The 25,141-nt window shown below is 37.3% G+C and overlaps 1 protein-coding gene across 1 annotated transcript; it reads left to right on the plus strand.

Moving 5' to 3' along the window:
• Window positions 1-12,417: 12,417 nt before the first annotated feature.
• LOC139944414 (uncharacterized) lies at window positions 12,418-18,268 on the plus strand. The gene is made up of 2 exons (XM_071941427.1): window positions 12,418-12,713; window positions 14,341-18,268. Exon 2 carries the CDS (start codon window positions 14,359-14,361, stop codon window positions 14,959-14,961), a length of 603 nt encoding a protein of 200 aa, XP_071797528.1. The 5' UTR covers window positions 12,418-12,713; window positions 14,341-14,358; the 3' UTR covers window positions 14,962-18,268.
• Window positions 18,269-25,141: the final 6,873 nt, after the last annotated feature.

Below are 25,141 nucleotides of genomic sequence, written 5' to 3' on the forward strand. Positions count from 1 at the left end.
CTCTGTATCTACACGTCATTTTACCAATTTTGTGAGGCGACATTTCGCACTGTGCTCCACAACACATCCCTACAATCATCATTTATCCTACCATCCGATATAACATGATTTGCAGCATGAAAGTAGATCACGCTGCTGAATTATGGTCACGTATTGATAATATATGTCTAGTTGTCTACGATGTTTAATGAACTTCATTTGACACACACACACACAATAACTAACAAACCACATCAATTATGATGAATGTACTTGGCTGGTGCAACGTTATTACATTCAGTGTAATCAGTGTATGGTTTATGTACGTTCACTTTCTCATTATCATGATTTATAAACCACTTTGGTGCTAATTTAGCTCATCTCCATACAGATGAGACCATAGACAATCTGGGCACTGAGAATTTTATGACAATAGTCCTTCTATTAGCCTTGTTGAGGTATGGCGGACACAACAGGAGTGCACTGTTTAGTTTGGGTGTATGTATACACACAAATTTACCCAAACCTAATAGTGTTGTAGAATTGTGTCCGCCATACAACGAAAAGGTTTATTGTCAACGCGATAAACCTTGAAATATGAAATATCTTATTCAGAATACGCGTGCGATATTCACCGATAGGCTGCACAGGTTGCCACATTTTAAACTACTTTTCAATAGTTAGATCCTGTGGATAAGGCGCCTTCATAGTTCATACCGTTCAACCCCTCGATCTGAACATCCAACAAGGAGATGACTATACTAACCCTTTCTTTGCCTTCTCCTTTTCCCCACATGATACCACACCCTTTTTAGCTTGCCTCATTCGGCAATTAATTACTTTTTCTGCCTCTTCCCACCATTGATATTTTCCGTTGTTTTTGTCCATCTTGGTAAAATCAGCCCCTTCCCGCCAACCTTCCACTTGTCTCCCTATTCATTGTTTAACCCTTGCTTTTTTCAGCGTGCTTTCTGACTATCACTCGTTTCAAAACATGCTTATGTTACCTGTTCATGATTGTTGTGTTGTCACATAGCCTGCGAGAAAGACTCTGCTAGGGTCGAAACGCCACGCCATCAATTTTTGTTTGCATTAATACCAGAAACTTTCAGCTGATTCTATTTTCTCAAAGAAAAATCCTCATAAGGGTGTTCGCTCCATGCAGGGTCAGAATTTAGCCAGATCCGGATACTGCATTTACCCACTTTTGTGTCAGTATGACTTGGTTTAAGTTGACTAACATTTGGGTAAAATTGACGCAGACTGGTTCAAATTGACGCACCTTGGGTAAAGTTGACGCAAGTTGGGTCAAATTGAGGCAAAATCCGGGTTAAAGTCCCACTTAATGATCCATTTCCGGGTCAGTACGGTCGACCGGATCAATACATGGATCAAGCCTCCTGTCCGGAATTCAGGTCTGACCAGGGAGTTTTTAGAGTGTATGGTGACGAGTGGTCTAATGACGTGTGAACGAGCTCGCCACACTCTTAGACAAAACTCTCTAAATAATGCTCTTTAGCATCTTTAGCCCGAGTCAGTCCAACAGACCTCTTTAGAGACACTCGTCCTGGTAATTATTTCTTGTTGTGGGTGTTTTTGAAATATGTGGTGATTAAAACTAGACGACGATGTATTTTGAAGGAAGATCATCAAGACCCTTTTATAGATGTCGTTTGATGGATAAATATAGACCAGCGAACGGCAATCGAGAACACACCGTCAACAGTGCTTGTATCAAACCTGATTTGAGTTGTGAAAGGAAACCGGAAACAACGCACTCATTAATTCATGGACTTTGCTTGGGTATCATTTATTTAACACTTCAAAATGTTGCACCATCATTTACAACAGCGACGATGAAGGTTTGTTGACTATTATTAATAACTGTAACCTTTTAAACCTTACAAGTATAATATTTATATCCCAAACACTACTGCTCTTACAACGGGGTCAAACAAAAGATGTACCGTTGCCGTCCAGTTGCACGGCCATTTAAAACACTGCACAAGGCTCTGGACACCTTTGGAAACTGTCAAAGACCAGTGTTCCTACTTGGTGTATCCCAACATAACAATGCGTACAAGAACAAATCTTAAGAAAAAAAATTGTACTCAATTGGTCATCGAAGTTGCAAGAGAATAATGAGAGAAAAAACAGCCTTGTTGCACAGTGTGTGTGGTTTCAAATGCCTGAAATGGGGGTTTAGCCCTTAGTCTTTTAATATCTGTGTGAGAAATTACCTCTTTCTAAAAAACTACGTTACACCAGAGGGAGCCATTTTCACAATGTTTTATACTATTAACAGTTCTCCATTGCTCGTTACCACGTAAGTTTTTATTTTGAATAGTTACCAACAGTGCCCAGTGCCTTTAATAGATGCCCCTTTTACATTAAAGCAAGCCGAGCTTGAAGATTAAGACGTGTCTTCCTGGATGTCAATGAGATGACTTGATGGTTTCTGCCATCATTGTTAATCCGCCCACTCAGATCATAAGCTCCATTCTCAAGAATTCAAAATGTGTGAAGAACATAAAGCTTCCATTCGCCTACTGAAATTGACATTTTCCGTAATGTCGATAGCGCGAAGGCGTATTGCAGCTTCTATAGTTATCGGGCAATCACCATAAGCTTGTTGTTGTATAGAAAATAATGTGCCAATTTCCCCCCATCCGGAGGGCCTACGCAAAATAGCTAAATAGCGTGGTTTGGTTTTCATTGGAAATTGTATGCGCTTTTCATGTTCTTAATATCATATTAGGCGAAGTCGCTTCCGACCCGAACGCACATTATGATTGTAATGAATTCACAATCCTTCCCCTTCATATTATTTGGTTCACAAAATGTCCACACAGTAGGCCTCATACGGTGACTTTTAAAACGGTTTTTACATTGACATTTAGCGGACATGGAGAATAATACAAAATAAATGCGTAGGATAATTAAGAATGTTAATATCGCGAAGTCAGAAACCTGGAGGCCTATTTCAAGAATAGACCAAAGGGCTAATTTTAGACAGTTAATCAACGTGTTTGTTCACACGCTTAAAGTCGGGAAACTGTTTGATAAAGTCATTCAAGTTACACAGTTTCTCAAACTCGATCTCGACAACTCCATCACTTCACGGAGTAGTAAAATAAAGCACGGTTGTTTCTTTTATATATAACTTTTCAAAGGTGAGCCTCTTAAAGGCACTGGACACTATCAGTATTTACTCAAAATAATTTTTTCGGCATGCAAATGTATTTTTTTATGAGCAATAGAGAGCTGTTGATAGCATAAAACATTGTGAGAAACGGCTCCCTCTGAACTAACGAGAAGTTTTGAGAAAGGGGTAACTTCTTGCAAACATTTTAACAACTTCAAGCCTGATGAAGTCTTTTATTTGGGCATCTGAAGGCGCACACATTTTGTGCAACATTGTTGTTTTTTCGTCCATTACTGTCATGCAACTTCGATGACTAATTGAGTCAAATGTTCACCGATTGGTTAGTTTATGCATGTTGGGATACACCAAGTGAGAATACTGGTCTTTGACAATTGTCAATGGTGTCCAGGGTCGATTTCACAAAGAGTTACAACTCCTAACTTAGGACCAGTCCTGGGTCGATTGCACAAAGAGTTAGGACTAGTCCTAACTTAGGACTAGTCCTAGGAGATATACAAATTGCATGGATAGTCCTAAGTTAGGACGAGTAACTGGTCCTTACTTGAGATAAGACTAGTCCTAACTCTTTGTGAAATCCACCCCAGGGAGAAAAAAAACCGCATGGCTAGTCCTAAACTGAGGACGAGTAACTCGTCTTAACTCGAGATAAGACTAGTCTTAACTCTTTGTGAAATCCGCCCCGTACCTTTAACTGGGGAAGTGGGCTAAGATGTAATTATTTACTAAAATAAACCACATTGCAATTATAATGCATTCGTGCAAGCCTACGCATTGTCCCGTGTTCATCACTAACAGTGCCAACACTCGACTAATATTAATGATAAGCTCAATGTGAGATAGTGCGATGAACGTTCCTTATTTTAACCTCTCGGGTTTCGGGGTGAAATCTTCAGTTTTGGAGTTTGGCTAAACTGTCAATTGTACAGACAGACAGCCAAAGGAGATTGGAAGACATTTTGGGCCCTCCCCAGGTGTTGTCTGTGATCCCTTATCTTTAATCTGGCACTGGACACTATTGGTAGTTACTCAAAATAATTATTAGCATTAAACCTTACTTGGTAACTAGTAATGGGGAGCTGTTGATAGTATAAAACATTCTGAAAAACGGCTCCCTCTGAAGTAACATAGTTTTCGAGAATGAGTAATTTTTTACGAATTTGATTTCGAGACTATCAGAAATAGATGTTGAGGTCCCGAAATCAAGCATCTGAAAGTACACAACTTGGAGTGACAAGGGTGTTTTTTCTTTCATTATTATCTCGCAACTTCGACGACCGATTGAGCTCAAATTTTCACTGAGTTTTGTTATTTTATGCATGTGTTGAGCTACACCAAGTGAGAAGACTGGTCTTTGACAATTAACAATAATGTCCAGTGTCTTTAAAAACATCGTGGTGAACCTCACAATGTCAAAAAAAAATGTACAGTTGATATCCACAAATCACCCCATCCCACAATGTATATCTTGTCAGCAAAGCCCAACGGAACAAGAGGCAGCAATAGAGCAAGCGAGTGAGCTGTAATAACATACTGATATTCTCCCTATTGTACCTTGAAAGACATTACCATCAATGTATTTGTTTTCTCAAAAAACAAAAACTAAATCTGACTTTTTGCTGGGCGTGTGAACTTGACATTAAGATAAACTAAGCAGAGTCTAACAGGGTAGCTACGTCACGAAGCCGTGTATTATCATTGTGGGTTTTTATGGACAACTGACGAACATTCAGATTCTTTCCGTAGAATGTCAAGTAGGTTGGTTTTGTGACGGCCACGAGGGCCTCTATAAGGTGTCCGGAGCCAACCCATTCCGGACTATACTGACCCAGATATAGGTCAGGACCCACGGGGCCCCGGATCCAGGGCAAGTGTGACCCGAAAGTTTGTAGAGTGTTGGTACGGCATATTTTGATGTGTTTTGACATTAGACTCCCTTGAGTGTTTACAAAATAAATTTTGCCTGCAGGAAGTCATGCCGTCGGTTTCACCAAAATCTTGCTATAACTTAGGATTTATCTTAGGACTTAGGACGAGCTAAGTTCTGTATTCATCTACGTTAGGATGCGTTGAACCCATTCTAAGTTAGGACGTTACTCCACAATGTCCAAAAAACAACAATAAGTACAGTTGATATCCAAAAATCACCCCAGCCCACAATGTATATCTTGTCAGCACAGCCCGACGGAACCGAGGTATGAATAATCCTACCATTTCGTGAAAGCGGCCGCATTCTTGTTCTTCTTTGCATGGTATAAAAAATTATGCTGATACTGCAGTGGGGGGGGGGGGCGGGGTCGTCTTACTCCGAAACCTTTTTAATATTCGGAACATGAACGAGTGAGAACATTCTATTATTCTTTTTCATATAGGGACCTTGGACAGTCCATGCTCAAATTAACCAATTTTTCGACAGTAGACCTACGGTTCTTTTGTAGCATATCGAAATAGAAATAAGAAATAAATGTACCGACATGAAAAAACAGAGAATTAATCACTATTTCGCTGCAAAACCAATTGCGTTAGTCGGATATGTCAAGATGTTTATACACGTTCCAACCTCGCTGAAATGAATCACCGACTAGCGATCCATTCCGTTCGACAAGTTTCCTCCTTATTTTGAAAGGGTTTTTACCAGGTGGGAAATTAGCACTCGGAATGTTTAGTATCAATCGCAGATTCCACTCACAAAATGTTGATATAACTACTCGATTGACACAATAATGCGATCACAAATGGTTGCTGATGGTAATGCTTAAGAAACGCACACCGTTGACGATTCTAGATAATTTGATGTTTTCCTTTTGTTTTATTCTGACTTAGTAAATGGTATGATCTTAATGTTTAGTATTGTTCGTATAGACTTCACTCACAAAATATTGACTTGTTAAGCTAATCAACTGAAACCACGTTGGTTGCGGGTAGCATCCTCCACGCGGGTAGTAACGCTTGACAAAGGCACAGAGTAACGTTGAAGATGCTAGAAAATTTCAAATGTATATTGTTAATGTTAAATAATATTGTTTTGGTCGTCCTGGCTTTGCGGTGTAGGCCTATGACCACGCCGGTTGGGATTTCTTGCTAGATTAATGGCGCGAATATCTTCCCTTTCACCCGCCCCCTCCTTTTGATTCGACGTCCGTAGAGTTTGCTTCATATTCATGTCTCCTTTGATGGAGACAATCGGCCACCTGATTCTCGCCCTCTTCCACCCGGCCTGTTTATAACCTTGGTTTGCGATCACGAGAGAAGAGCACTTCAAAACAAAACAAATTAACATGTCCCATAACAGACGCAATATTAAAGGCATGGACACTTTTGGTAATTACTCAAAATAATGGTTAGCATACAGCTTTACTTGGAAACGAGTTATGGGGAGAGGTTGATAGTATAAAACATTGTAATAAACGGCTCCCTCGATTTCGAGAACTCAGAATTAGATTTTATAGTCTCGAAATCAAGCATCGAAACGCACACAAGTTCGTGTGACAAGGGTGTTTTTCTTTCATTATTATCTCGCAGCTTCGACGACCAATTGAGCTCAATTTTTCACAGGTTTGTTATTTTATGCATTTGTTGAGATATACCAAGTGAGAAGACAAGTCTTTGACAATTACCAAAGGTGTCCATGCAGTGCATTTAAAGCATTATATTTGTCTCTTGTCACCAGGGCCCAGTTACATAGGGCTACTTATCAAACAATTTCTTAATAATTGTTTGCTTGTTCCTTGGCAGAAATGAGCAGGATACCAGACAGTATTGTACATGATATGCGGTACTGTGGCTGGTAACTTTTTTCTAATGAGCATAATGTTAAAGACATTGGACACTATTGGTAATTGTCAAAGACTATAGTAGTCTTCACAGTTGGTGTATCTCAACGTATGCATAAAATAACAAACCGGTGAAAATTTGAGCTCAATCGGTCATCAAAGTTGCGAGATATTAATGAAAGAAAAAATGCCATTGTCGCATCATGGTACATGAAGTTGTGTGCTTTCAGATGCTTGATTTCGAGACCTCAAATTCTAAACCTGAGGTTTCGTAAACAAATTTGTGGAAAATTATTTCTTTCTCGAAATTTACTTCACTTCAGAAGGAGCCGTTTCTCACAATGTTTAATACTATCAACCTCTCCCCATTACTCATAATCACGAAAGGTTTTATGATAATAATTATTTTGAGTATTTACCAATAGTGTCCACTGCCTTATTATTTTTTTTTAGCAGCTCTATGAATTTGGGCCCTGCAAACGAAATATCTCATTTAGGGTGAAATAATTTGCTTTATCATTCAAAGAATAGCATACGTTCACTAATCTGAACGCCCCAATGTAACACAATGTCGTTTTGTTCTGTGAAATAAGTAATATATCATAGACGGGATGTTGGTAAAAGCGATTTTCCTAAAAATATAAACCCTATCGCATGGTTCTTGAAATCATACACAGGGCGAGTTGTAAATATTGGTTAAGTTATCCCAAACAGGAACATTATCTGGTAATTGTATTAAGAAAAACTGTCCTCTTTGCTTTGTTCAACCCCAAGTTTATTAAACTTACAAAACAAAATTTACAGCATGGCTTTTTTACAGGCCTTTACGTGAGTAACACTTTAGGAACAAAACCTGATGTAGGCTTACACGTGTGAACATCTAATAATTGATTGACACTATATCATCTCAAACACACTACATCGAAGTCCATGTAAATTAAAACCAACCCTTTGTCTACACATCACAGGTTAAAGTGAATATGTTGACAAAATACTTTACCATAGGTGTGCATTACGTTTAAATACAAGAGTTGCTGTTTATTTAGCGCATATCTTAATTCAAAGAAAACAAGTATGGCAGCTCGCGGACACATTTTTTTGTAAACTGATATTTTGGTGCGTTATTTGCAGACATAAATCCATTAACATCAGAATAAAACACCTGTGAAGGTTCTATGTTTGTTTTATTGTGTCCAGTTTTACAGCAAATGACACCTTCAATTACTGCTTATTTCTGTTTAGTCCGATGGGATATATTTGCCATAAATTATAGTTGTTTTCAATATTGGTAGAACCTGAGGCCATAGTTTCATGCAAATAACAACAATCGTGTCCAACCATATTAATCGTTCAAATTGGGTTGTCATAGAACATGACTTATGGCACTTTTGAATTAATATCACCATTCAGTATATGACTTATGACAAACTACTTTGTGTATCATTCAATTTGTCTTCATTGGCTGTTCCAAAGTACAAACTCGGTTTTAATACTCACATTACAGATTATTTTCGAGATTCCAAGATTCATTGCTTGCCTGTCAAATGCACAATATCTCTGTTCTTAGAAGAGTGAGGTCTTAAAGATACCTCATTCTAGAAACAGAAGTCTTTGGATTAATTCTTCGCTACAAGGTTGACTTTTTTCACGAAACAATTTCTTTGTTTAAACCAAGCGAACAAATGGTATTAGGCTGGACATGTTTTGGATTATTTCTTACGCGGTTAACGGGTTTTTTTTACAAACAAATTCTCTCGGTCTGTTTTTAACCAAGAGAAGAAGAACATTTTTAAAAGCCCTGTCTTTAAAAAATATATATATAATGTATTTAACAGATCAAAACATACATAAAAATAAGCTGTCTTAAATTTCCTTTAAAAAGCTTGTTGTCGTTTTTTATTTTTTTTTTCACTCAGCAGTCACAATAAATAATATAATTGTGATCATATAAGCCAATTTTAAAATACTCATAATGTATAATACCACATACAAGAGTTGTTTTCCAGTTTTGACAATTAGTTTAAATGTTCATTCATAAATACCTCAGACAGTTTCGCTATTCCTATTGGTGGAGTGCGCGTCACGTGGTGGTGTTTAAACCTTTGATAATGACCAGTGTTTATGACCGGTTGTGAGCGGGACAGTTTCTTCATTCCTATTGGTCGAGAGCAATGGCTGGAACAGTTGTGCCACATCACGCGATACGCGCGACGGTTTTTTGACCGAAAATGTATTTATGAATGGGAATTAAAGTGTACGTGTTGAATCGGTTTTCAACTAATAGTTTAAACCCGCCAAGGTCTGGTTTTTGATAATTTACCTCGACTTCGTCTCGGTAAAATAATATCAAGAACCAGGCCTCGTTGGGTTTAAACCGCCAGTTGAAAACCTCTTCACCACACATTGATTCCCTTATTATGGTTCCGTGGGTTCTTATCGACTGGATATCTGTTTTCAGATTGCTCACTAAATTGGAATAAAAGACTGCTCAAAACACTCACTCCACTCATTACAATGTAGAATAAACCTACAAAAGTTGGATTCAGATACATTATTATTCAGTCACGTGACAGTTTGTTTTATGCATGGAGCATTAGGCTGTACACTGAAAAAAGAAATCGGCACTTAACCTTGCACCCTAGCTGCTAGGTAAAGTACCGTAAATTTTACGGATATTTTTTACAGTGAGTGAGGGCGTGTTGTAACATTTAAAAGTACATTCAAATAAAATTGAAGAAACACCTTGGAATATCAAAATAATAAACCGCAAGGGAAACTGTATCAGTTTTAAAAGATTTGTCGGTGAACTTCTTCGTACAACCCCAAACAGACAAAGGTTCCGGATTGTAACGAGTAGGATCTACATCTAAAAACAAAGGTGCTTAATAAAAAATAATAAAAATCGCCTGCGAGAAGAAAAAAACACGCAGGACCGAGCTTCTTCAAAATCACGCAATGGTTATTATTATTTTTTTTTTTTTTTTTTTTTTTTTTTTTTTTATATATGGTGTTCCCCCCCCCCCCCCCGTTATCACCTGATGACGGCACAAGACCCACAATTCCCACGCTTGATGTAAATTTGACAAAAGCCTTGCCAGGGATTATAAATTAATCTGATGTACATGGAGATACCACGTTGGAACACAAGGTGTATTATAAACAAAATGGCTGACAAAGTCTAATGTAGGAATGGAAAAGCAGTATAAGAAGAAATAGGTTTGATGTCTAATAAAAGTGTGGTGTACACATCGTTAAATAAGTTCATCTGGATTTGTTGTTTATCATGAATTAAGAGTTTCATGTGGGGTTTTTTCAAATCCAAACATAATGTAGACGTTACTTACATATTATTTAAAGACAGTGGACACTATTGGTAATTGTCAAAGACCAGTCTTCTCACTTGGTGTATCTGAACATTACGCATAAAATAACACTCTGTGAAAATTTGAGCTCAATTGGTAGTCGAAGTTGCGAGGTATTGAACAAAAAAGAAAAAAAAAACCTTGTCCCACGAAGTTGTATGCTTTCAGATGCTTGATTTCGAGACCCCAAATTCTAAATCTGAGGTCTCGAAATCAAATTCGTGAAAAATTACCTTTTACATTACTCCAGAGGGAGCCGTTTCTCACAATGTTTTATACTATCAACCTCTCCCCATTACTCGTTACCAAGTAAGTTTTTATGCTAATAAATATTTTTAGTAATTACCAATAGTGTCCACTGCCTTTAAGTTACGTTTCACTCCTAAGCTAGGAGCTTCTTCAGACTATGGTGAATAACTTTCACATTATTTTAGGATTTGATAAAACGAACTTTATAATTATTGGGTTTAGCACAGTTGAACTGACTTGCTCCTTGTACCATTCAATATGTTAATGGAGGTCAAAATGAGTGATTTTTAAACGTTGTTATTCCTTTATCAACTCCCTTTTTAGACAATACATCCTTAGATTTTCCTTTCACTTCGGGCAAAATATCATAAGACTGTAGAAATCTTGCCATACAATGTGTCGATAATTATGTTGTTGCTTTGGGAAGTGTTTTTGTCCCTATCTGCAAGGGTGATTTCACTCATCCAACGATTGACGTATTATGAGACTTATCTTTTTTGCAATTTAATCACTTACAGTTATAAACTCAATCAGAAATTGTTTAGAGAGCATGCTGCGCCTTAAATTACATTTTGCTAGTAAATCATTAACATTATTATAATATTGTCTTGTTCACCACAACCGACGGCCATGAAAAGCTATATCATATTACTGTTTATATAAAAGAAATATACTCCATCCAGTAGAATGCTATCATTTTTCCAATCAACGTGTGAATGTTGGGTCCAGCAGTCACCTGTTATTATAAGTCTCGGGGATATCGTCCATTTTTAGCACGTCAGTCCCCCCTTGCAGATTAAAACGGAAATTGTGAAGTCAAAACATATTTACTGTTCGATTTAACATCAGTTAAAATAATGGCTCTTAAAATTGAATCTGTCAGGAAACAGGTGATTGACATAATATGCTCAAGTAACATAGTGCCTCAATAACCAATGTAAAAATCACTTGCATTGCCTTCTGCTAATTGCGTTATCGAACTATGCGCGAATAAATATTACAATACATGGTAATTAATTTTGTGAAATTTTGCTTTTTTGAATATGACGATGACACTTCAATACAGGTATTGAATACAATTTAACTGACTGTGTATGGAAAATACCGGACCCTTAAACGGCCGTTGTTGGCAGCATCGATTGAAACAAAAGCTAAATTATTCATAGCGGGAATATAATTTCTATTAATTTTGTGAACTGTATATACTTCGACAAGGTTTACATAGAAGGCAGAGTCAACATACACCGGTGACTGTTTATACTGTATAGGACATGCAGTCAATAGGAACACAACAAATAAATGACACATACAATGTTGCCACATGTTAGAAGCACGGTGTATTTAACAATTCATTCTCGCATGGTGTAACTGTTTTCTTTCAAGAGGCATAGAGGACCCAGTTCATTTGGTTGCAGCATTTCCTCCCTCTGTATGTTTCTCAATATTTCAGTTTGGGAAGGAGTAAAGGAAATAGGTCACGATCAATACATTTGTTCAAGGATTTTTTTGTGTTTTCTTATTGAGAGAATACATTGAATGGTATCTCCTTCTATATGACTTTGTAAATAGCTGAGAATTATATCTTTGTCGTTAATAAATATTTTTTAATAAACTGACCATATAGGATGTAAGGTTGGAGGCGGTTACATTGAGTGCACTATTAATATGAAAAAGGCTCACCAATTGTTTCCGGCGGCGGTCGCGGCCGAGGCGGCCGTGTCCCGGCGAGCCAAGCGCAACCATTCATAGCCTGATCACGTGGGCGTTGTGTTCCACAGTCTGTGATTGGCTGACGTCAGACCGCGTAGTGACGTCAGCTATTACGATGGTTGTAATCCTGTTTGTTATATGCCTGTCCACGGTCGGTCGTCACTTGAACCAGATCGTCTCGCTCGCGAGGGCACTTTATACACGCGTCGCAGCCACGCGTCTCTCCTCTACTCCATCTCACTCCCCCTTATTCATCTAGCTTGCGCAGCCACGAGAGCGAAGTACTAGCGGGTCTTTACCAAGAGTGGGGATTATTGGTGTATCGCTCTATAAAACCCTTGTCATAATTTGCTTGGGTGTGTTTTGTATCTTCTCTATACTGCAGTAGTTGGAGACCCGTGTATAATACGTGGACATCTTTCTCCGTGTGTAGCCACCTGCAGAACACCTGCAAGATTCCAGCGCGGAAGAATCAAGGTACGTGTTAGATTAGAGTAAGCTTAGGGCAGTAAATCTAGCAATTGGTGAATAATTATGTAAAATAACTTTACAATTTTACACACAGAAACCACAGCACGCTCACCACCCCTAGCTATGTGTAAGATATTTATGTTTCTTGGTGATTGACCGCTCAACAATTCCGAATATAAAAACCTTTTGCGATATTCACAATATTTATTTAATTAAATGAATTTAACTCCAAAACTAGACGACAAAAATGCAGTTTAGATGCAACTTCAATATCTGCAGTTGTCATGACTTTCTTACTGCAGTAGTCTTACCTGGAACTCCTTGAATTTACTGCATGTATATTTATATAATTCAGAGAATCCAATTCCAAGGTCCATGCCATCGATCTTGTTAATATGCAAGGAGTCTTCAAGCGATCGAAGCCACGGACTCAATGCTTGCAAAATGGCATAGAAGCGGCGATCAAAAGGAATCAGACATCACCATTGATCTGAAACAGTTTTCTTTCTACATTGCACATTTTTGAAAATGACCTTTACAAATGTTTAATGACAGTGGAAGAAAGTGTTATGTCATAATGTCCACACGCATCCTTTGAAATGGATGTGAGATGGATGATAAAATGGTATACTTTGTTTCTCCTCTACAAAACTGAAACTCCACATAATTTGTTTGGTCACATATTCCATATAAGAAGAAGAAAAAAAAAGGACAGAATGAATTTGTGTAGGTAAATAATTATTTCTTAACAAAATCAATTGTAGATTTAGGCGAGCTTTGAATCATAACATAATCATGCCCATAATATACTAATATTTATATAAAAAATATCTTAGATATCAAACAAAGATGAGAAATTGAGTATCAGCAGAGGAAAGGTCGTTTTGCTCTTTTTGGTGTGTATTTAAGTTCATACTAATTTACATATGTACGCGTGGCTATAGCGTAAATAAATAAAAACGCACACGTGCGGTTTTTACAACCGACTGATAGCAGCCTTTAACTATTGATATAAAATTTTATGATAAGCTTCTGCTGAGAAATTCTCTCAAAATGTCTGGATTGTGAAAATGTTTGTTGTGAATTTGAAATTGCTAGAAGGTCTCAGGAAAAAAAAGAGGATTTTGTCACGCGTGTGTAGTTTCCAATTAGATTTCAATGCAGTGCGCTTCGTTGATATTTTTCTTTACGGGCCGTAGCTCGATAAGTTCAATGAAGAATGAAGGAGTAGTTTCTGGGACGGAATGAATGTAAAGCTCTCATCACGAACGGAAACTACTGCAACCAGAGGCTTCAACCAAGCAGCCATCAAGTGCTTTCAGTCGGGAGGGGGGGGGGTGCCAGACTATTATTTGATGTTGCCGAGTTGCGGGTGGGGGAATTAATTTTATTCATGAATTCGTTTGCCCTCAGAAAATTACACTCCGTTAGGTGGCTGATCGAAACCAGTTAGCAGCAATTACTGATCTAGTACTGTGGAATCAGAGAAATAGTTAAAAGGTGATGTGCACGGTGTTTTGACCCGGGGGCACTGTGGCCACTCGAGCCAATTAGTCCATGGTTTCCGCTTATTAGGATGTGTTTGGGGGTTTAATCTCTTCTTCTTTTTTTGAAATCTGTTTCTGTATTACAGACTGTATTTTGCGTCACAATGTCTTGGAGTCAATTGGAGGAAGAGTTTCATTCCCGGGAAGGTTTGGAGGCTTGGTCAGCAGCTATGGAGCAGCAGGCCGCCGCCAACGACAGACATCGCGTACAGAAGAGACAGTTACACCGAACGAACTCTGTGGAAGAAGGGTCCAATGATGGTTCAGCTGAAGGGGAGTCTTCCACAGGATCCATTGCTGAGGAACCGGAGAGTATAACAAAGCGCGCCAAATCAACTCGTAAAACTGGCGGGAACCGGCGCAGGAAAAGTGGAAATGCACGAGAGAGGAACACTCGCCGACTTGAAAGCAATGAGCGAGAGCGCATGCGCATGCACTCTCTCAACGACGCCTTCCAGGATTTGAGAAACACCATACCCCACGTGACGTGCCAGAGAAAACTCTCAAAAATTGAAACTCTGACCCTAGCCAAGAACTACATAGAAGCACTTTCAGATACCGTAGTCAAGTTGAAATCAGATCTGGATGACATACAGTCTCTGTACGGCTTAAGTAAAGACGTAGACTCTAACATGAACATAGTCCCCAAAAAAGACATCATCTTGAACGATGCAACCGACATGGAAGACTTACAGCTGAAATTCTAACATGAGAGTTTTGGCGGGAATCACGTCCGTCTGATCGGAAACTAAACGTCCAGCCAGCGTTAATTGGATCTATATTATTGAGCGAGCCTGATGGGAAGAGATCTTCCGTACATCCGACAAGCCCCTCTTGGCTCTCGCCTTAAATCCTGTCGGGTCACACACACGATGGTTTATGTCTTGCATTGCATTATTCCAATGCTTGAAGCTGTTTTTGAAGACGGGCATATCAAGTGAGTGACATGTTAACCGCTCAGAGAGGCTGTGGAGAATAAGGGACAGGTATAACACGAGCTGATGATGATGTTGATGTACTCAGGTGCAAAAAAACTCTCTTCCATGAAAACCGCAGCCACAATGACAAACTTGGCTTTGAATTTAAGCAAGTCGTGTCTTCGGGAATAGCGCCGGCCTCTGTGTATTCTGTACACGTTTTCCTCATTTTTGCACGAGGACCTGATGAAATAAACTATATTTTTACATAAAAAAATGAATTGGACAAAATGTAAATTATAAGATGATGCAGAGGGTTCTGATTTCCGTAAGAATAATTTTAGAAGCCTTTTGTTTTTAACAGTGCCACAATATGAACTCTCAAAATTCTGGTGTCGACCGGGTTAAATTTCATCAATGAACACAACGCCGTGCACGTATTGTAATGTAATGCCGCAAACAGTTGTAGAGTGCATAGAATATGATGGACAGCAGACGACTGTTACCAGTAGTTCCTCCTACGTCGTTGATGTGTTATTGTCATCCCTCCAACCTTCAATCCGTCGTTGAAGATAGATCCCTGACGCATCAAATCTCCTTGAATGTGCTCGGCGATGCTGCCTGCATTTGAAGCTTTTTTGTATGGCAGGCCAGCTATCTCAACTTACCCCGCCGGAAGGTGTTCAGACAGCGAGTAAAGAAAAACAAAAGACAAGGGAAATGTCAGGCCTGTCAAACACGAGCATAAGGGAAACACAAGAAAAACCCGTTAAAAGGTTGAGTTTCTCGCTCAGTAAGCTTAAGCACCTTTGAGATAATCGTATCATCACACGAAGCTGATAAAATAACCCGAGCCAAAAACCCCACTGTGCGTAAAGAGCACTATGCTTCTTATGTTTATTATGTATTAATAAACATTGTGGGTGTTTTCAGTGGCGTGCATACTCGTTTCGTTTCAAGGGCCAGCAGAGAGCTATTTCAAGCAAGATTTTCAATGCACGACCTATCCCGATGCAATTTATACACGAAGCATAAATAAATGGTCCGCGGAACGCATTCGTGCAGACCAAGAGTTACTAGATATAAGTTACAGTCACCGCTCAACGGCTAGCTGCTGCTTCAATTAACACAGTACCAAATAATAATTGAGCATCTTAACTCAGTATGAGGGTGTTCATTTACAATGACACTTTAAAATCTAAATTAGACCAAATGAGTTTGGTGGTTTAGCCACAGCGACATGTTACAACTCACATTATATTTTGACTATTATGCCCTAAAATTACAATTTATTTGACTGGCCAATATCAATAATGTGTTATGTTGGTACAGGAAACCGACGAAGTCATATGCAATTCATTCAGTTCGGCTTGAATTTTTAACCAATCTTGTAATTATTATAACAACTGTTCATTCCTACGGAGAATGATTTTAATTCAATCTTGTTTGTTTATTTTCCTTTTGTGTTCACACTTTTTTGGGACAATTTGATTGTACGTAAGTTAATCAACGTATTTATTGACCGCCTCGCTGTCGGAAAACTCTCGGTGGTTAACCGTTTGATTTGAAACACGTTATTTATTCAGGCGTTTTATTGGTACACACGATTTCCGCTAAGCAAAGTTTGTCCTGTTTATTAATGAAATAAGCGACGATGTCTTCCGTTCAAGTAATGGTGAACCATGACTTCTTACATTTTAGAAAAGAAAAACACTGACCACGGACCAAAATAAGTAATTGTCTCACATTTAATGCGTCTGTTAACGATCATGTTTTCTGTCAGCCCTAATCATTGTGATGTACACTTGTCATTAGTAAAAAGAAGCATGAAATGTAGATTGTTTTTTCTCCATACGATTTTTCAGTGGGAGGACTAGCTGTTTAAAGAAGCGAGTCTAACTGTCTATAATTAGAATTTTCAAGGAACGCAAGTCAGTTTGGTTTGTCACTGTGAAATCAAATCAAGTCTAATTCACATCATTGTAATGGAAATTACAAATCAATTATGTGTATACGGTTAGTGCCTTTGTTTTATGAGCTAGATTCAATGGAAAGATATAAACTAGCTTTCTATTTATTGGTTTATGTCTAGTCTCAAAGTGTTACAACTCAAACAAAATGTAAATTATTTTTAAAATAGTAACCAACAAGAGTTACTTACCTGTATAGAATTAGATATATGTTTACTGTATTTCATAGCTGTTCTGAAAAGTACACTTACATAAAACTTTTCAAATAAAAATAACGCCATACAAGCGATTTGTCATTGAAAAGATTTGGTTCAAACCGGTTGCCTTTTTTTTTAGCGGAAAGAAGCGGTCAAATATGCCTACTCTTGTCTGTTGCAGATAAATTCATTGAGTCTTGTTTGTTTGTGACAACATCTATCATAATCTAAATTAGGCTGCGATGACAGTTCTATAAATGGCTTATTCAGATATTCTGTGATTCCAATTAATTCGGATCGCAAACAACTCGAGCGAGCCACCCATGCAAGACTGAGTCTTCGAATGCACGGCACGTCTGCGAACGGACAAACACTTTCCTTAAAGGCACTGGACACTATTGGTAAATACTCAAAATAATTGTTAGCATAAAAACTTACTTCGTAACGAGCCATGTAGAGCAGTTTATAGTATAAAGTGAGAAATGGCTCCCTTTGAAATAACGTACATTTTTTGAGAAATAGGTAACTTCTCACTCAAATATTAAAAGACTTCAGGCCTGATTTTTTTTGTTTTTGCATAACACATTTATGCAACAAGAGTGTTTTTTCTCTCTCTCGCAACTTCGACGACAAATTAAGTCAAATTGTTCACAATTTTAAATTGTGTTATAAATATGCTAGATCAAGTGAGAATACTGGTCTTTGACAATAATTACCAAAGGTGTCCAGGCCTTTAAGGCCATTCATAACTTTCTGTTTGAGTTGGATTTGCCCTTTGGACTTAGCGCTTTAGCCATCTGACTAGCTTCACATCGTCGTCTTTATACTAGCTTTGTAGTTCAAATAGATTTGGGATAAATGTAGAAGTAATAGGTTACAATGTACATAAGGCGTTATCGCTAAAACCTTTTTTTTTTTTTTTTTTTTCTTTTTGAAAATACAATTAAGCCATATAATAGATTCATACCGTAGATAGGCCTACGTTAATTTTCACTATCAGTTTTAGTTTTTTGCTCACCTTTGTTTCAGTACACATTCAACAACATGTTTAGCCAGAGGATGCCATTAAAATATAAAATAAAGAATGAAAATAAATACTTCCAGATATCAGTTATAAAGCCTTGACAAAAATAAGGATAATCTGGACGTAAGTAACTGTAGATATACAGAATGAACAGTTTAAGTTATTTTATATAACAAAAGGTCTCACTCATAGATATAAATTGATATATATTTATTTATAATTAAACCTGATGTCATTTTACAAAGATATGACTCTTTGGAAATTGATCTAAAAAAAATCGATCCGTCATTTTCAAACCGGACTTGTTCATAAAGAAATGTTTTAGGTTGAAATTAAAAATAAGATCCGTCATTGTATTTGAAAACTTGTTCGTAAAAACATATCAAGGGGATATTAGGAATGAATGATAGATTCACGGAGTGAAACTGATGATATTCATGAGCACATTGCAAACATTGGTTAAATTATATCTAGAAAATAATTTTTAATGAAGGAGCAGGAAACGCATTATTTCTTGAGCGCACAAAAATAAAACATACAATATTGTGCACTCAAAATTGTGAGACATGCATGTCACAATAAAATAAAAAGCAAACACGAAAACGGAAACCAGCATTTTGTAAACTCGGTGTTTTTATTTTTATTTTTACGAATAGACTTTCACGTTTTACTGTCTCTCAAACAAGATGGTGATTATGTTCGTTAACGGAATTTCCTTGATTATTGACAATGTTAAAACACAGTTTTTATGGTTGATATACTCCAAACGATCTCGACATGGAATTAATCATCATGCACTAGTCTTGATTTGACTTGCCATTTCCTTCAAATCCTAGCTGCTAAAATTTTAAACACCGTTCTCTCAAAAGGCATATTATGTTTTGTCTCAACATATTCGAAAGACACAGAGTGTGGGGGGATTTTCAAAGTCGCGTCCACCGCGCAAGCCGTCAGCGTGTTAAAGGCACTGAACACGTTTGATTATAAGCGTACAAACTTACTTGGTAACAAGCAACGGGGAGCTGTTGATAGTATAGGTTTTCTCGGTCAATTTCGGCAAATGAGCAGCCAAATGAACCACCACGCTGTTCTATTTCGCGCGAAATCGAATGCTACTGAAAAGGGTCATTCGATTTCGTTTTATGATCAGTAAAATGTAATGTTGCGTCGTTCGATTTAACAAAATGATCAATCAATTTAACAATTCATCGAAGCAGCATTCAAATTCACAGTCGCTTCTTGGGGCGTGTGTGTCACGAAAAAGAATGACGATACGCTAAATTGAACAGAGTGCTAAAGGAATTCGACTCGATCCAAAACGCAATTGAATGGCCGAATTCTGAATTTGAAACGCAGTAACAACTGGAGAGTCAAAACAGCTTTAATTCGAACGCATGAAAATGAATTTGACCGCTCATTTGCCGAATTTGACCGAGAAAACCTATATAAAACATTGCCTGAAACGGCTCCCTCTGAAGTAACGTAGTTTTTGACAAAGATGTAAATTATTATTTGAGAAAGAATTCAATTATTCTCTTGCACCTTCGATGACCAACTGAGTCCAATATTTCACAGATTTGTTAATTTATGCATCTGCTGGGATACACCAAGTGAGAATGATAGACAATTAACAATGACGGGTCCAGTGTTTTTGATACCGTATTGTGTTTGGGATAATGGAGTGGGTTATTGAAGTTAAACCACAAACAGTAGTTGTACAAAGGTGTGTTTTACGGTCATGTCACAATGACGAAAGAATGTTAGTTTGAATTGCACACGCAAAAGTCTCTAAATTAAACACGCTTGAAGCTCAAAATGTACGCTTTATATCACTCAAACTTGGATCTTGGTTATTTGATGTAAACTGTACGTACTTGATTAATAACTTCCATATGTTATAAGTTATTAAAGACGCTGGACACTATTGGTAATTGTCAAAGAACAGTCTTCCCACTTGGTGTATCGCAACATATGCATAAATAACAAACCTGTGAAAATGTCGTAGTTTGCGAGAAACTAATGAAAGAAAAAAACGCCCTTGTCACACCAAGTTGTGTGCTTTCAGATGCTTGATTTCGAGACCTCGAATTCTAAATCTGAGGTCTCGAAATCAAATTCGTGGAAAATTACTTCTTTCTCGAAAACTACGTTACTTGAGAGGGGGAGCCGTTTCTCACAATGTTTTTTTACTATCGACCTATCCCCATAACTCATTACCATTTAAGGTTTTATGCTAATAATTATTGTGAATAATTACCAATACTGTCCACTGCCTTTAACACATCGCTGTGAAGTATCCAGCCATGGCTAAACGGGGATTATTCCCATCCGTCATTTTCTATTGATTGAAGCATTAATTAGAAACATTATGAGAGCAACAAACAGTGAACATGACCAAATAAGGCCAGCGTGGATCTTCCATAGTTCTCATATTTCCCTACTCACATAGCTTCACTTACTTTGATTATTTCGTTAATGAAAAAACTGTATCACATTCACAGTCCAATAATTAGGAAAAGTCTACAGATGCCATTAATTAAATTTTAATTCACTGTGTATTCGTCAATGCCAAGAGAATTGCCTAATCTCTACATAAACACAATGGATCATTGTTTAAGTGATATAAATTGGAACAAAGGATAGAATGATATCGGTAATAGCTTTTGTTAGAAAGATGGAAGAATAACAATAGTTTATTAGCATATGTAGGTTAAAATCATCAATGAATGGCCACTATTCCCCATTGTCGATTCATAATTTATAAATATTATTTTGTATAATGGTGATAATTTCACGGGTCGTGAGTGTAAAGGCACGTTACAGAAATGTGTCTTGGTTGTTTGATATTGATATTCAACAAATTTTGTTTAATTCACTGTTGATTCATGCCATGTTTACGATAAAAAATAAACAAGTGTTTAGAACAAGAACACTATACGCATGCATTGTACAACTCCACTTAGAAACGTCCATGTTTAGCTTTGTTAATCTATGTTTTCCCTCATGATAGGTCTTGACCAGTCATTCCACTTATTATGTTCTAAAGTCTGAGAACATTCCTCAAGCTTTATTTTGAGTAATTATAAGACTGGGACTTCTTTGTATGACTTCCATATGGATTGTATACGTTTGGTAATTACAACCCACTGGTGTCATGCAACTAATCTGTGAACAATTCATTTAAAAAGAGGGTACTCCATGAAATCTGGAGCAGTTATGTATGGCCATGCAGGAAGAAAACACAGCTTGAGAAAGTTACTGCCAGTAACGCTTCTCATTTTCATTTTTCGGGGTAGGAAAACAAATGATATTTGTTTCCCCATAACCGCATTACTTGAAAGTAAAAAAACCCCTCTCTCGTTAGTATTGGTATTGTTATATTCAAGACACTTACTTGACTATAACACTATAAATATTGTATTAAAGGCAGTGAACACTATTGGTAATTACTCAAAATAATTATAGGTTTTCTCTGTCAAATTCGGCAAATGAGCAGTCAATTTCATTTTCATGCGTTCGAATTAAAGCTGTTTTGCCTCTCCAGTTGTTTCTGCGTTTCAAATTCAGAATTCGGCCATTCAATTTCGTTTTGAGTCGAGTCAAACTCCTTTAGCACTCTGTTCAATTTAGCGTATCGTCATTTTTTTGGTGACACACACGCCTCAAGAAGCGTCTGTGAATTTGAATACTGCTTTGATGAATTGTTAAATTGAATGATTGTTTTGTTAAATCGAATAACGTAAAAGTACATTTGACTAGTCTTAAAACGAAATCGAATTACCCTTTTCAGAAGCATTCAATTTCGTGCCAAATAGAATAAGCTGGTGGTTAAATTGGCTGCTCAATTTCCGAAAGTTTATTGACCGAGAAAACCTTTATTAGCATAAAACCTTTCTTGGTGACGAGTAATGGGGAGAGGTTGATGGTATAAAACATTGTGAGAAACGGCTTCCTCTAAAGTGCCATAGTTTTCGAGAAAGAAGTAATTTTCCACGAATTTGATTTCGAGACCTCAGATTTAGAACTTGAGGTCTCGAAATCAACCATCTAAACGCACACAACTTCGTGTGACAAGGGTGTTTTTTTCTTTTATTATCTCGCAAGTTCGATGATTGAGCTCAAATTTTCACAGGTTTGTTATTTTATGCATATGTTGAGATACACCAACTGTGAAGGCTAGTCTTTGACAATTACCAATAGCGTCCACTGCCTTTAACTGGATGACGGAGAATATATATAAATATACCACTCTCAATAGGTTGATGGTTGCTTTGACATTTCCTACCTGATGAATTGCAGTCAAAGATCCGGTTGCACACAACCACACTTAAACAAAATACTGACAAGGATAAAATTCGTAACTTTTTTTATCAGTTGGCATTGAGAGTGTGTTATCAGTAAGTTTGTCATTTTGTGGCAATGAAGTTGACTAAAATTCAGCGAGTCTAATAGAAGTGTTAAATTCCGTCGTAAACAATAAAACACATCTTGGTTTCAATCTTGACTCATATAGACCGTTATCATGGTGCAACCATCTTGAAATTTCCCCATTGATATCAGTGTAACCAAACCGAGGCTGGTTGAACAAAATGGTCTGGTTCCTATTTTCAAAATGAGTATTAGCATTCATTATTGCTATTCAATACAAGGAACATGACCAAGATAAAGACACCATGATAAAGGTCTATTTCAAGGCCCGAATTGTTATTCTTATATTGAGTATAAGTGTCTATTTGAAATGAAAGCTGCACTTAGAAAACCCACCTGCAATCATGAACCATAAAAAAAGACTCGCTAAAGTAACTTATATTTAAACTAATTACCATAAACTATAAAATGAACATTCCGATGTGAACTTGGATCAACCATAACTTGAACATATTATATGAAGTAGTAATAAATCTAACAGGTATTTTTAAAAACAGTTTGCAGTTATTCTTATCATTTCGTCGGTGTCATTGTATAGGTTTTCTCGGTCAATTTCGGAAAATGAGCAGCCAATTTAACCATCAAGCTATTTTATTTCGCGCGAAATCGAATGCTACTGAAAAGGGTCACTCGATTTTCCGTTCTATGATTAGTCAAATGTAATGTTGCGTCATTCTATTAAACAAAATAATCATTCATGATGTTGATACGCTAAATTGAACAGAGTGCTAAAGGAATTTGACTCGACTCAAAACGAAATTGAATGGCCGAATTCTGAATTTGAAACGCAGTAACAACTGAAGAGGCAAAACAGCTTTAATTCGAACGCATGAAAATGATATTGGCTGCTCATTTGCCGAATGTGACCAAGAAAACCTATAATATATCTCAAAAGATATGAAATTTATGTAGATATCTGTTATACAGCGAGATATAGTTTATTGATTGTAAGTTGACATTATCCCCAGGCCAACCTTCTCAAGTTTCTTTTATGATGAGCCCACGACAGTTAACGTGGCTTGTCATATATAAGGGGGTTATTTGATGCCCGGCTAGTATTACTGTTTGATCAAAAACAGTAAGGAAGAAATCAAGACGATTGAACTCTGACCCCAAAACTAAATTACCCCTCCCCGTGCTTTGAATTTGTCGTCGTCTCTTGGTCAGTTTTATTCACTGGACAGATAACAAAGGGTAGTAATATTTTAGGCAAAGCTGCTTTGCTTGCTTGTGCCATTTTGTGTTTTCATTTTTATGTTCGAATTAAAGGTCTTGGTTTGGTTTTAATGGGTCTGATGGTGGTTTTGTGGAGGGTGGGTTGGGGAAACTCAATATGGCTCAATTTAAAGGCACTTGACAACATTGCACCTACTCAAAATAATTGCTATAAAGACTCACTTGGTAACGAGCGAAAACGTAGTTTTTGATAAAGAGGTAGTTTCTCACTCAAAGAATAAGCATTTCATGCCTGAAGCTTTTTATTTAGCATTATCCTTAAAGCACACAAATTTGGGCAAGAAGGGTATTTCTTCTTTCGTTATTCTCTTGCAACTTCGATAACCAATTAAGTCAAAATTTTCACAGATTTGTTATTTTATGCATATGTTGGGATAATGAGATAATTGGTCTTCAACAATTACCCAAGGTGTCCATCAGTGCCTTTAAAGATACAACTTCATTTTTAAGGCAATACAAAAGTTGAGCAGCCATGAACGGATAAGGCTCACTATATAACGACTAGATGTAATTTGGAGCTGTGGTGATGCTTTTTTTTCTATTTTTTAATTGAAAATGTTCAGCATTGAGCTCGTTTAAGTCAAACCAATGTATCAAAGTGACTGTGGGCACAAAAAGGCAATTTTGGATCATAATCAGTTGGATTACCCGTAAGACCGTAGAGCTCCGCTGAGTCATGGTTTTAGATTCCTAACGATTGTTTCGCACTTTGCAGGGTACTCCCATACCAATGCTGGTTAACCGTGGCTAGCTTCGATCTGTTAATGTAGGTCTATGCTAAAGGTTGTCGAGTTGGGCTTCAATTGAGTCTGTTCAAAGTTTCAATTATTTTCAACTTAAATATTAGTCGTATACTCAGGAGTAATCTTCATCTGTGCTTTTCTCAGAGGGTGTACTCTTGAATTGCTTCAAACATTAAATACCTTAAAAACTTACTTGCCAAGAAGCAATGCAGCTGTTGATATATTTTGAGTAATCCTTTCAAGAAATGTAGTTTTAGAGAGAGGTATTCAAAAGTAACGTTGCTTGGATAAAACGTTTCTCAGACTGTGCGTTCCAAATACGAATTGTTCTTCCCTTGTGGACGTAAAAATGGTCCATATTTTTGGCGATAT

Source organism: Asterias amurensis, chromosome 11, assembly GCF_032118995.1.
Source record: "Asterias amurensis chromosome 11, ASM3211899v1".
Lineage (NCBI taxonomy): Eukaryota > Metazoa > Echinodermata > Asteroidea > Forcipulatida > Asteriidae > Asterias > Asterias amurensis.